The 13,664-nt window shown below is 52.6% G+C and overlaps 1 protein-coding gene across 1 annotated transcript in view; it reads left to right on the top strand.

Annotated features, from left to right (window-relative positions):
* Nucleotides 1–1,034: 1,034 nt before the first annotated feature.
* NR6A1 (nuclear receptor subfamily 6 group A member 1) overlaps nucleotides 1,035–13,664 on the top strand; it is a gene marked incomplete at its 5' end in the record, with an annotated part of 66,021 nt that continues 53,391 nt past the window's right edge. The window contains one exon of the mRNA XM_083375140.1: nucleotides 1,035–1,101. Coding sequence (XP_083231266.1) covers nucleotides 1,035–1,101 — 67 coding nt within the window. The remainder of the gene's footprint in view (nucleotides 1,102–13,664) is intronic.

Below are 13,664 nucleotides of genomic sequence, written 5' to 3'. Positions count from 1 at the left end.
GGGTAGGCAACCTTGGCTCTTTTATGACTCGTGGACTTCAACTCCCAGAATTCCTGAGCCAGCATGAGGGAACTTTGGCCCCTTCATGACTTGTGGACTTCAACTCCCAGAATTCCTGCTCCAGCAGGAGACCTTATACCAGGGGTAGGCAACCTTGGCTCTTTTATGACTCGTGGTCTTCAACTCCCAGAATTCCTGAGCCAGCATGGAGGAACTATGGCCCCCCTCATGACTCGTGGACTTCAACTCCCAGAATTCCTGAGCCAGCATGGAGGAACTATGGCCCCCTCATGACTTGTGGACTTCAACTCCCAGAATTCCTGAGCCAGCATGGGGGAAGTATGGCCCCTTCATGACTCGTGGACTTCAACTCCCAGAATTCCTCAGCCAGCCTGGCTCAGCTTGGAAACCTCTCCCTTTCCCCTCAGCATGGCTGGCTCAGGAATTCTGGGAGTTGAAGTCCACGAGTCCTAAAAGAGACGAGGTTGCCTATCCCTGACCAAAGGGGCGGGGTTACGCGCCCCGCCCCAACGCTTGGGCGAACCCATTCCCCTCACCGAGAGAGGGGGGGGAAGAATCAAGAAACGGAGGAAAGGGGAAGCCGTGGACGCGGGAGGCCGAGCGGGGAAGAGGAAGAATGGGGGGTGTGGGTGGGGTGGCTCTGTGTCTGTGTGTCGGTGGGTGGGTGTTTGTGTGTGTGTGTGCGTGTGTGTGGAATGGTTCCGCCCGGCGGACTACGCTTCCCGGCGTGCCCCCGGCGGCGGCGGCGCATGCGCGAGGGCGGTGGGGAGCGCGGCGGTGCCGGCCGGCCGCTCAGTCGGGACGAGGCGGCGCAGCGGGAGCGAGCGGCGGGCGGTTGGGCGAGCGGAGCCGGCGGCCGGAGCTCTGAGCGGGGCGCCGAGGGGCGCGGCGGCCGCCGAGGGGCGGGCGGGGGGGCGGCGGCGATGGGCCCCCGGCGGCGGGGGCGGCGGGCGAGGGGTCCCGGCGGCGGGGGAGACGCAGCCGCCGCCACCGCCGCCCTCCGCCTGAGCGCCATGGAGCCCGAGCCGCCGCCCGGCGCGGGGCCCGCGGAGAGGAGGACGGAGCCCCCGCCCCCCAACGGTAGGCGCCCCCGCGACCCCCGGGAGCCCTGGCTGGGAGTCATTGGTGGGGGAGTCCCGGGGAGGGTCGTCCTCCGCCCCCCAGCGCTAGGCGCCCCCAAGCCCATCCTCCTCGGCCCCAGAGCCCTGGGAATCCTGGGTGGGGGAGTCCAGATGAGGGGGGCCCGGTGGGGAGGGTCCTCCAGCGAGCCTCAGCCCATCCTGGCTGGGAATCCTGGGTGGGGGAGTCCAGATGAGGGGGGCCCGGTGGGGAGGGTCCTCCAGCGAGCCTCAGCCCATCCTGGCTGGGAATCCTGGGTGGGGGAGTCCAGGGGAGGGGGGGCCCGGTGGGGAGGGTCGACCTCCAGCGAGCCTGGCCTCACCGGGGCTGGGAACCAGGGGTGGGGGAGTCCAGGGGAGGGGGCCCGGTGGGGAGGGTCCTCCAGCGAGCCTCAGCCCATCCTGGCTGGGAATCCTGGGTGGGGGAGTCCAGGCGAGGGGGCCCGGTGGGGAGGGTCGACCTCCAGCGAGCCTCAGCCCATCCTGGCTGGGAATCCTGGGTGGGGGAGTCCAGGGGAGGGGGGCCCGGTGGGGAGGGTCGACCTCCAGCGAGCCTGGCCTCACCGGGGCTGGGAACCAGGGGTGGGGGAGTCCAGGGGAGGGAGCCCGGTGGGGAGGGTCGTCCTCCGCCCCCCAACGTTAGGCGCCTCCACGCCCATCCTCCTCTGCCCCGAGATCCCTGGGAACCAGGGGTGGGGGAGTCCAGGGGAGGGGGCCCCGATGGGGAGGGTCGGCCTTCCCCAGCGTTGGTTCTGGGAAAGAGGGAGAGTGTCTTTCGTGGGGGGGGGGGGAGGAGGGCACCCGGTTGGGGAAGAGAAGGAGTGGCCGGTGTGGAGGGGTCCATCCTGCATTAGAAGAGCCGCGTTCCCCCCCACACACACCAAGAATGGGTTGGGGGCTTGCAAAGCCTCTTTCATTTCCCCCCCCTCCCCACCTTGGCAGGACCCCTCCCTCCCCCACCGTGGCTGGTGCTAATTGGCGGGGGGGGAGAATCCAGGGGAGAGGGCCCCCCCAAGGGATCGTGGGAAAGAGGGAGGGTGTCTTTTTTGTGGGGGGTGGGCTCCCTGTTGGAGAGACAAAAGGACTTGCAGCTGGAGGGGGCTCCAGCCTGCTTTGGAAGGGACACCTCCCCCCAATAATGGGTTGGGGGGGGCTCCTAATAACGGCTTGGCAGCCCCCAGGGATGGGCTGGGAGTTCCCAGTGACCAGTTGGGAGCTGCCAATAATGGGTTGGGGGCTTTGGGTGTCCTTCCTCCCCCCCCCTTGTAAAGGACCTTCCTCCTCCTCCTCTGCCGGGCGGTGATTGATCAATCTCCATGGCGTTGTGAATATTTTATAACTCCGGGATCCTGCTTGAAAGGCGGGGTGGGGGGGATCAATAAAAAACCCCATAGAAATGCAAGGGGCCCCTACATTGTGATGGGAAACTTGGCGGAGCCCTGGAATTTGGGGGGGGAAGGGGTGGTGGTCCTCTCCTCCTGCTCCCCACCGCCACCACCCCACCACAACAAAACACACACACACAACCCCCCCTCCCAGGCTTCCCTCCCTTCCTTCTCCCTTTTCCTCCCCGCCATCTCCAAAATGTGTTTTTTGCAAGACCTTTTGTGGCTTATTTTGCAACCTGGGGGGGGGGGAAAGAGAGAGAGAGAGGAGAAACAAGTCCCACCCCAGCGTGTTATCCCACCCCGGCGCTCTTATCCGCCTCTGGTCATTGTGTTGTAATTTGGGTTTTAAAAAGGGAGGACCCCCCCCCACCTCCCAAAAAAAAAAATCTCAATTCCCTCCCTGAATTGAATTTGACAAAGCTTTGCCCCACTTTGCAAGTTTCTGCTGCTTGGGGGGTGGGATCGTGCCTCCTCCTCCTTCCCCCATTAAAGTTTTTTTCCTCCTTAAAAAAAGGGGGGAATTGGGATGGGGGTGTCTCTCTCTCTCTCTCTCTCTCTCCCTCTCCTCTCCTATTCCCCCCCCCCCACTTTGGGGATGGAGGATCTCCAAGGGGGATTTAATCTTGCCATGATTCTACTACGCTCAACTTGGGTGGAGCCATCTTTTTTTTTTAGCCCTTCTCGGCCCCCTCCCCACCCGGTGGTTTTGTGTTGCACAAACAGCCCCACCCCAAAAAAAGTTGACTTAGGGGTTGCTTCCGTTGTGTCCCCGAACCAAAGCCACCCCACCCACCCCCTTTTTTTCCCTTTATTCAACGGGTGTAGGATTGCAAACTTTTAAATTGTAGCTTGTGCAGGGAAAAAGCAAGGCGTCGTTTTGCTGGTCTTGAGCGTAGATTAAGGCCCAGGTCTGAATTTGAAAAGGCATTTAAAAGGGCTTGGCCAAACGTATTCTTTCAGGGGTTAAATTGTAATTTTACCCTCCTTTTCCTGCTCCCTTGAGGTTGTTTGTGGTGGAGAAACGTGGAGCCCCCCCCGGGAGGGGGGGGGCGTCCCTCTTAAAGCTGGCTTGGGTTTGGGGGTTTTTTGGTTTTTGCTTTTTTGTAAAAAAAAAACGAACAAACCACCATCGCCCGGCTTCAAATCAATTAAAGCTGTCGATTGATGATTTGCGTTGACTCTTTAAAACTAAGAAATTGACTTTGCGGGGTGGGGGTCTTTGTGACCGCAGGGTGAGGTGTGGAAATTTCCACTATTTTACCAACAAAGAGATTTTACGAAATCCTAGGAAAGGGTTCTGCCTTTTGTTGTGTTGTTGTTGTTGTTGTTGTTGTTGTTGTTCTTCTTCTTCTTCTTCTTCTTCTTCTTCTTCTTCTTCTTCTTCTTCTTCTTCTTTTTCTTTTTCTTCTTCTTCCTAGGAAAAGGTTCTGCCTTTTGTTGTTGTGTTGTTGTTGTTGTTGTTGTTGTTGTTGTTGTTCTTCTTCTTCTTCTTCTTCTTCTTCTTCTTCTTCTTCTTCTTCTTCCTATGATGATGATGATGATGATGATGATGATGATGATTATTAAAATGTGTTCGGAAAGTTGCAATCAAGAGAACTGATTTTTTTTCCCTTTTTGACGGGGTGGGGGGGGTATCACGGATTAAACCTGCGCTCCCACTACAATTTCCTCCGTTTGGGGAATCTTCCGGAAGAAGAGGTTTCGTTGAGTTACTTTTCAGGAAGGTGTGCGTTTTATCTATCTCAAGATCTGGCTAACCATTTGCCTGTGTTCAAACTCGGGTTGTCGGTGTGTGTTTTTTTGTTCCCCTCCCCAAAAAACCCCCCCTTGAAAGCCATTTGGGAGGGTGGGGTAACCGTCTCTCTCTGTTCTCCCTTTCCGTAAAATGGGAATATGGAGAAAATGGGTTGCATTTTGTCAAACTTTTGACACTGGCAAAAAAATAATAATATTTCCAGCAGGAAGGGAAACTCCGACTCTTGAGGTCCGATTAAAAGAGGATGACCGGTTTATGATCTTTATAGTGCCTCGGCTCTACCCTTTTTCCTGCCGTGAGGAAGACGTTGCTTTGGGAATGGCCTGATGCGGTGGGTGGAACTGCACTGCGCAGGAATAGTCTATCAGACCCAGTCGCGTGAGCGCTCCGGAAAAGTTGCCTTGGCTAAACAGGAGGCAAAGAGTTTGCGTCGCAGTTGTCTCTTGTTGAATGATGTGTGAAGCGATCAGACTGCTCTCAGTACCAATCTAGCTTGGGGGAAATGGCCTACGGGGTCTCCTGCCTGAGCAGGGGGCTGGACTAGAAGACCTCCAAAGGTCCCTTCCGACTTCCGTTAACTCTTGTCTTTTTGGAGAATAAAACGAGGCGGGTTGAATTTGAAGATGGTTCTCAGATGAAGGATAAAGCAAAGCTTTTTTAAAAAATAATCCCTTCATGTTTGACACGGGCTGTTGTGGGACACACACACACACACACACACACACACACCCGCCCCACCCCAAGGATTTGTAGCCCCTAACAGCCGCCCACGTGTTTTGAACTCAGAACAGAATTGGAGCGAGACCCGGGAAAGTGTGTGTGTGTGTGTGTGTGTGTGTGTGTATGGGGGGGGGAATGTCTTCCTTTTGAAATATTGCCAAGTTGAGATATTTTTTTTTAATTGAAAAGTTTTAAAATACATTTTGAAAAGTTTGATTCAATTTGGCTTGCTGCTGACGAAAAAAAAGCAAACATTTTTATTTTTATTTTGCAAAAAAAAGGTGTGTTTTGAACTCAGAACAGAATTGGAGCGAGACCGGGAAAGTGTGTGTGTGTGTGTGTATGGGGGGGGAATGTCTTCCTTTTGAAATGTTGCCAAGTTGAGATCTTTAACGTTTGAAAAGTTTGATTCAATTTGGCTTGCTGCTGAGGAAAAAAAAGCAAACGTTTTTATTTTTATTTTGCAAAAAAAAAAAAAGGTGTGGGCCTTTCGTATCTGTGGATAGCTGTACAGCAATAAAATGTGGGCTTCAGTCATAAAAAAAAGGGAATAATAGGATTATTACCAGGATATTCTGATGTGTTGCTGCATCGCAATGCAACCCCAGTAATACCACCAATGAATTTCTAGCTTGCTCGGTCCACGTGCACCAGTGGGTAAGCAGAGCCGAAATATTTTTTTTCCCCGTTTGTGCGGTTCAATCCCGAGATGCTGGCTTGTTGTTTTTTTTAAACCTACAAAAAAAAAAATGCCGACTCAAGCTTATTTTCCTGGTTTGCAAAAAAACGTGGCCGGCTATGGATTCCGACCACCCCTTTCTGGCTTGGGTTACTGACTCGCCTAGAGAAAAATTGAAATAAACTTAAATAAACCCTGGCTTAGGTAAAACGCGGTCCTAAAGGGGGTATCCAGGATAAGCTAGCATCACGGGGCTCATCCTTGGAAGAATATTTTGGTCCTTTCTTGCGGGCAAAGAAGCGCTGAAGTGGGTTTATCCAGCGGCCTGCCTCTCTCCAGGAAACGCGGGTTTGAAAAAGGGAAGCCAAAACCTTAAAAGAGAGAGAGAGAGAGAGAGAGAGAGAGAGAGAGAGAGAGAGAGAGAGAGAGAGAGAAACAAGGGGGGAAATATCCCAAAGGTGTGTTGTTGTCGTTGTCGTTCTTTTCCAAAAGGCAACTGGTCTTTTTCTGTGCCTTCCACACACACACACCCTCCTGAAGACATTTCGCTTCTCCTCCAAGAAGCATCTTCTCTTCTGACCGAATGGCGGCGGTGGCGGCGGCAGCGGGGGGGGGGGAAACGAAAAGGATTTTATGGATTTGTTTATTTACCGATGGAATTATCATTTGGTTTATTTATTAACGGAAGCTGGTGCGCGTGGGGGGGGAAAATACTTGCGAGCGACTTAATTTCTTATTTGGAAAGGCGTTAGCGATGGCCGATGGCGGGTTTTTCCCCCCCCCCTGTTAATTGACTGTCTCTCAAAATCTTTTTCTTTTTTTTTGAGGGTGGCGGGGGGGGGCGTCGTCTCTTTCTGCAGGAAGAGAAGAAGGGAGCCAAATTTCATCTCATCCCTTGAGAACGGGTTTTGCAGCGGAGGAGTAGGAGAAGCTATTTAAAAGGATCTACCTTTTGCAAGGCGGGGCGGGGGGGGGGGGAAGAAGAGAGCCCAAATGATACAACGGGCTAGATTTTTTTTATTATTATTATTATTATTATTATTATTATTATTATTATTATTATTATTATTATTATTAGCCTTGGTGGAGCAGTGGGCTAATGCCTCCTTACGTAACCCCAGCTGCCTGCCATTAGTGCAGGTTCGAGTCCCACCAGGCTTAAGGTTGACTCAGCCTTCCATCCTTCCCAGGTAGGTAAAATGAGGACCCAGATTGATGGGGGCAATTAAGCTGACTTAATAATAATAATAATAATAATAATAATAATAATAATAATAATAATAATAATAATAATAATAATAATAATAATTTAATTTGTATACCGCCCTTCTCCCGAAGGACTCAGGGCGGTGAACAGGGCAATACATAATAAGAAACAGGATACAAAAATTAAAAAGTGATTAAACAACTATGCCCGTAGTAGTTATAATGCCGCTTGGTGTGTGTGTGAAAGCCCTAATAAGCAGGCATATATGAATGAAGGCTATTGCTAAGCTTGTAAGCCACCCTGAGTCTTCGGAGAAGGGCGGGATATAAATGGAATTAAAATAAAATAAAAATAAAATATACATAGAATGAAGGCTACTGCTAAGCTTGTAAGCCGCCCTGAGTCTTCGGAGAAGGGCGGGATATAAATGGAATTAAAATAAAAATAAAAAATAAATTATTATTATTATTATTATTAGGAGAAGCTGCACCCGTGTTTTGCTTTCTCAAAAAAATGTCGAGCTAAACCAGAAAACAAGTAGCCACTGAACAAATTCCCCGGCACCACGTTTTGTTTTGCAACGGCCTGTTGTTTCCCCCCCCCCCCCACCATCCCTTTGAGCATAAAAAGTCCACTAGTTTTGCCTTGGCGCCCTGGTTACTTTTTAACCCAGGGCCTTTCAAGAGTGTGTTGGGGGGGGGGGGTTGTTCCTCCCTCTGAATGAATTGGGAGGGGGGGGAGAGACAAGAAACCCTTGCTGATCTTTTGCAAACCAACTGGGGATCTTGCCAGCTGTTGGATCCTAGTGGGTTTCCTGTCGTAAAAAGAAACCGGGGCAATAATCATTGGAAGCTGCCCAGGGGTGCAAGGCCTGGGGTGGGTGGCGAGGCTGGGCTGCCTGCTCGGTGGGGCTCAGAAGCCGTGGGGTGGCCCTAAAGGGGTGGGAAGAGGCCTCCGCTCTTGGGGTGAGCGCCCCCCCCCCATAAGTGGCGCAAAGGACCCGGGAAGCATCCTTCCCCTTTGTGTGTTGCAAGTCCAAACAGGAGAGAATCTTATCAATGCCGGCCTCTTTTGCAAACATCATAAAAAGCGATGGGGACGTGACACGAAACTATTTATGGCTTCGTTGCCCAGCGCTCAGCCTTTGGCCAAAAACCTCTCCAGACCTTTTTTTTTTTTCTGGGTGAGCCAGTGGAACGGGTGGCACGAAGGCCGGCCCTTACGCCCATCAGCGGGTCACGTCGTCGTTGGTCGGGTCTGGGGAATTTCGGCTGTCTGAAAGCAGGGAGCTTTTGCGGAGGTGGATAGCGTGGAATAATAGGAGCTGGAAGGGAGCTCGGGAGGCCTTCTAGTCCAACCCCCTCTGTTCAGTCGTGAAACTTTAGACCATGTCCATCCATCCATCAATCACAATAGAGCGGGAAGGGACCTCGGGAGGCCTTCTAGCCCAACCCCCTGTTCAGTCGTGAAACTTTAGACCAGGTCCATCCATCAATCAATCACAATAGAGCGGGAAGGGACCTTGGGAGGCCTTCTAGTCCAACCCCCCCCCTGTTCAAGCAAGAGAATCGAGATCATTCTGGACAATTTTAAGGTGGTTTCCCTCATCTGCCTCTTGATTCTTCTCAAGATCTGGAAGTGTTTCACTCCCGTGCAATTCCCGGTGGAACCAGCCAGGTTGTGTGAATGCGTCAGCATTAATATGGGTTTAAAAAGACTTCTCTTTCTCACAAGGATGTTTCCTTCTGGGACCAGCTGGATTACAGAATAAGAGAATTGGAAAGGGACCCTGGAGGTCTTCTAGTCCAACCCCCTGTTCAAACAGGAGACCTTATGCCATTCAGGACAAACGGCTGTCCGGTCTCTTCTTGAAAACCTCCAGTGGTGAGGGAGGGACAGAAGGAGGGAGGAAGAGAAAGAGGAAGAAAGGAAGGAAGGGAAGGAGGGAGAGAGAAAGGAAGGAAGGAAAGGGAGAAAGAAAGAAAGAAGGAAGAAAGAGAAAGAAGGAAAGAAAGAAAGAGAAAGAAAGAAAGAAAGAAAGAAAGAAAGAAAGAAAGAAAGAAAGAAAAGAGTTGGAAGGGACCTTGGAGGTCATCTAGTCCAACCCCCTATTCAAACAGGAAACCTTATGCCATTCAGGACAAATGGCTGTCCAGTCTTGAAAACCTCCAGTGGTGGTGGAAGGAGAGAAGGAGGGAGGAAGGAAGGAAGGAAAGAGAAAGAAAGAAAGAAAGAAAGAAAGAAAGAGAGAGAGAGAGAGAAAGAAAAGAGTTGGAAGGGACCTTGGAGGTCATCTAGTCCAACCCCCTGTTCAAGCAGGAGACCTGATGCCATTCAGGACAAATGGCTGTCCAGTCTTGAAAACCTCCAGTGTTGGTGGAGGGAGGGAGGGAGGGAGAAAGAGGAAGGAAAGGAAGGAAGGAAGAGAGAAAGAAAGAAAGAGGAAGGAAGGAAGGAAGGAAGGAAGGAAGAACTTATGCCATTCCAGACAAGTGGCTGTCCAGTCTCTTCTTTAAAAAAAAACCTCCAGTAATGGAGCAGCCGCGACTTCTTGGTGGCAAGCTCTTCCACTGGTTGATTGTCCTCACTGCTCAGGAAGTTTCTCCTTAGTTCCAGGTTGCTTCCCTCCTCGATGGGTCGATGTGGGGTCTGCACCACAGACGGGTTCTGGTTCGGCATCCCTTTTTTGCCAGCTCCCCGGGTGAGGAAGACAGACATATCTGCAAAATCAAGCCTTCAGCCGCCAGGCCAAAGAGCAATTTCCTACTTGCCAGTTGCAAAACAGCCTTGGAAGGACCTTGAGAGCGGAATGGGGAGTGGGAGAGACAAGGCGGGGGGGGGGGGGGGGACTGCAGATCAGAAATAAGTCAAGCCGGGTTACAAATTGACTCGGGTTTCAAGGGCAGGCCCTGAGTTCGGGAGGGTCCTCTTGGCTTCAGGAGGGCCCCACCGGATTCTCAGCCCAAGCTGGTGAGGGAGTCGTGGTGGGAGCGAAGTTTTTTTTGATCTTCCTCCAAATCGTTTGGGTGGAAGGTCCTTTTTAAAGTCTTAACCAATTGCCTAATCAATCCCTTTTTTTGGGGGGGGGTCCCGTTCAGAGACGGCCACCTAGTCGGTAGCACAGTGGTCTTCCAGTCAATCAGAATGGAGCTGGAAGGGACCTTGGAGGTCTTCTAGTCCAGCCCCCTGCATGAGACCCCAGCGTAAAGGTAAAGGTTCCCCCGCACACGCGTGCTAGTCGTTTCCGACTCTAGGGGCCGGTGCTCATCTCCGTTTCAAAGCCGAAGAGCCAGCGCTTGTCCGAGGACGTTTCCGTGGTCATGTGGCCGGCATGACTAGACGCCAAAGGCGCACGGAACGCTGTTACCTTCCCACTGTGGTGGTCCCTATTTTTCTACTTGCATTTTTACCTGCTTTCGAACTGCTAGGTTGGCAGAAGCTGGGACGCGTAACAGGCGCTCACTCTGCTACGCGGCACTCACGATTCGACCATGTCAATGAATCAGAATGGAGCTGGAAGGGACCTTGGAGGTCTTCTAGTCCAGCCCCCTGCACCAGCAGGAGACCCTACCGTTCCACGCAAGTGGCTCTCCAGACTCTTCTTAAAGACCTCCAGTGATGAAGCTCCCATTTTTAAAAGCCTTAACACAGGGAGCTCTTGACCTCAATTGGGCCCAGGGCTTACAATGCTGAGTGAGAAATTGGTTCGGTGAGTTGTGCCCCGTTCTGTGACTTTTCGTGCCACAATTGTTGTTCACTGAATCGCTGCGAATCTGGCTCTCCCCCCCCCCCCGCCCCCTTGACTTTGCTTATCCGAAGGGTCACGAAAGGGGATCACGCGATTTCCCCGGCTGCTGCAGCCGTCATAAACGTGAACCGGTTGTCATGCGTCTGAATGCAAATCAGGTGAACACGGGGATGCTCCCACGGTCGTAAGTGTGAAAAAAAAGGTCACTAAACCTCGTGAGTCAAAGATGCTTGTAATCGAGTGGTCAGCGGGAATCCCTGGTCTGGTCCTAGCAGCCTCGTGCTGCGTCAAGTTGGCCTCGCGAGGGACAAAGACCCTCACCCAATTCTCTCCCCATCGTTCTTCTTGGGTGTCCCATTTGCCAGGTCCGGCATCTGTAGAGGTTGTAACCTTATCTAGCCCACCCACCCCCCACCCCAGGATGCAGAGCTGGGAGATGCACAGGCTCTTGCACCACCATATGCTTGGTGGGGGTGGGGTGGGGGGGCTTCTCGTTCTCACCACCCCGTTTCATTATCAGAGATCAACTTTTTTCTCCTTTCGCCCGGCCTGGTTCTTTGGTGTCCCCATTTCCTGGGTTATCGGTGTCGCCCTCAGAGAAAGGGCACCCGGGGCCGTTGGCCGTCTGCTCAGATGACGGGATCGGGCTCCGCGCCGTCAGCCAAGCAGAACTCCGGCCACCTGCGACGAGTGGCGGGTGTCAAAAAGAGCCTTCTCGTTGGCTCGCTCTCTGGAGCCCTTGTACAGTGACTTGTCTGTACAAAGGCACAACGACACACCGGGAGAGACTTGGCTCAAAACCTGTTCTGTTCTGTTCTATATTGTATTCTACTCTAAATTTTTTATATATTTATTTTATTTTAATTCCATTTATATCCCGCCCTTCTCCGAAGACTCAGGGCGGCTTACAAGCTTAGCAGTAGCCTTCATTCTATGTATATGCCTGCTTATTAGGGCTTTCACACACACACCCCAAGCGGCATTATTACAAAGTCAGCTTAATTGCCCCCAACAATCTGGGTCCTCATTTTACCTACCTCGGAAGGACGGAAGGCTGAGTCAACCTGGAGCCTGGTGGGACTCGAACCTGCACTAATTGCAGGCAGCTGGTGTTACTTAAGGAGGCATTAGCCCACTGCGCCACCAAGGCTCTTGAGTTTCAGCGTGGAGAAAAGCCAAGTTTTACATCTGGGCAGGTAAAAATCAAAGGCACAGGTACAGATTGGGCGAGACCTGGCTCCAAAACGGCAACTGTGCGAGGGACCTTGGAGTCCTAGTGGACGATCGCTTGAGCCAGTGAGCCAGCCGTGGGCAGCCGCCGCCAAAACAGCGAACACAATCCCGGGTTGTATAAACAGAGGCATAGAATCAAGATCAGGAGAAGTATTAGTACTGCTTTATAAAACCCTAGTGAGGCCACACCTGGAATGCTGCACCATATTACGAAAAAGACGTTGGGAAAAGGTCAGGGAAGAGCAACTAAGATGATCCAAGGCCTGGAGACCAAAACATATGAAGAACGGCTGCGGGACTTGGGTTTGGCTAGTCTAAAGAAAAGAAGAAATAGGGGAGACAGGATAGCAGCGTTCCAGTATCTGAGGGGATGCCACAAAGAAGAGGGGGATCAAACTATTCTCCAAAGCACCAGAGGGAAGGACGAGAAACAACGGTTGGAAACTGACCAAAGAGAGAAGCAACCTGGAATTAAGGAGAAACTTCCTGACAGTGAGGACAATTAACCCGTGGAACAGCTTGCCACCAGAAGTTGTGGGCGCTCCATCACTGGAGATTTTAAGAAGAGGCCGGACAGTCACTTGTCTGAGATGGTGTAGGTTCTCCTGCTCGAGCAGGGGGGGATGGACTAGAAGACCTCCAAGGTCCCTTCCAGCTCTGTTCTATTCCATTGACGGAAGCGAAGAGGTTTGCACCCGCGCCAACTTCCCCACCGCCTGGGATTGAGACGCTGGCCTTTCCTTTCCAAAGCTGCTTTAGAGAGAATTGCGACCGTCCGCCCTTCCTTCCTCGCTTCCGATTCGACCGCTTTCGTTAAGGCTCTCCTCTGAGCCCTAGATCACGGCCCATGGGAGTTGCGGCTGGGGGTGGGGTGGGAGGCCAGGCCCCAAGCCCTCCTGTGCTTTCCAGTTGCGCCACTCATCCCGCAGAGTCTCGTCCCCGGCACGTAAGCCGAGAGGCACTGAGCTGCCCTCGCCTGTCCTGCGACTTGGCCCTGGGTGCGGCTGCTTTCAAAAGACCCCACCGGGCAAACTGAAGGCCAGAGAGGAGCAGCAGAAGCACCTCGCGGCGCTTCACCCCGAGGCTCTCCCGTAGTGAACCTGAGCTTGCTTGCATTCCGGTTATCCGAGGCAAGGGGTGAGGACGCCCCCCCCCCCGCAGCCAGCGGCGGTCCCCACTCTCCTCCTGCACGTGTCCTGGGCGTGTTGGTGATCCCTTCGGATCCTTTGCTGCCTGGTGGGGAATCGGATTCGGGTGCTTGGCGAGAGCAAGGCTGCTGCTGCTGCTGGGTGTTTTTTTTTTTTTCCTTCCTCCCTTCCTTGGCTTGGAGCATGCAGGCCTGACCCTCGGGTCACTCCTCCTCGGTGGCTGGGAGATATGAGGGGTGATTCAGTCAGGCGGCCTTCGCTGCTGCCTACGTGCAGGAGCAGCAGCTGGACCCGTTTCCAAAGCTGGCGTGAACAGCTGGATGGAGGGAGAAGCTGTTGACCAACTTCCCTATTTGAAACAGTTTTTTTTCTTTGTCTCTCTCTTTCTCTCTCTCTCTCTCTCTCTCTCTCTCTCTCTCTCTCTCTCTCTCTCTCTCTCCCTACCTCCACCAAAGCAATAAGAATAGCTCTGTCTCCCTCTCTCTTTTTCACTTTCTCTTTTTTCTCTTTCTCTTTCCCTCTCTTTTTCTTTTTTCTTTCTTCCTTTCTCCCTTTCTCTTTCCCTCCCCCCTCTCTCTCCCTCCCTCCCTCTCTTTCTCTTTTTTCTCCCTCCCTCCCTCCCTCTTTCTCTCTCTCCTTCCCTCCC

This window comes from Vipera ursinii (assembly GCF_947247035.1).
Source record: "Vipera ursinii genome assembly, chromosome: 16".
Classification (NCBI taxonomy): Eukaryota; Metazoa; Chordata; class Lepidosauria; order Squamata; family Viperidae; genus Vipera; species Vipera ursinii.
The sequence above is the reverse complement of the archived record's forward strand: the minus strand, read 5'-3'. Positions and strand labels throughout refer to the sequence as shown.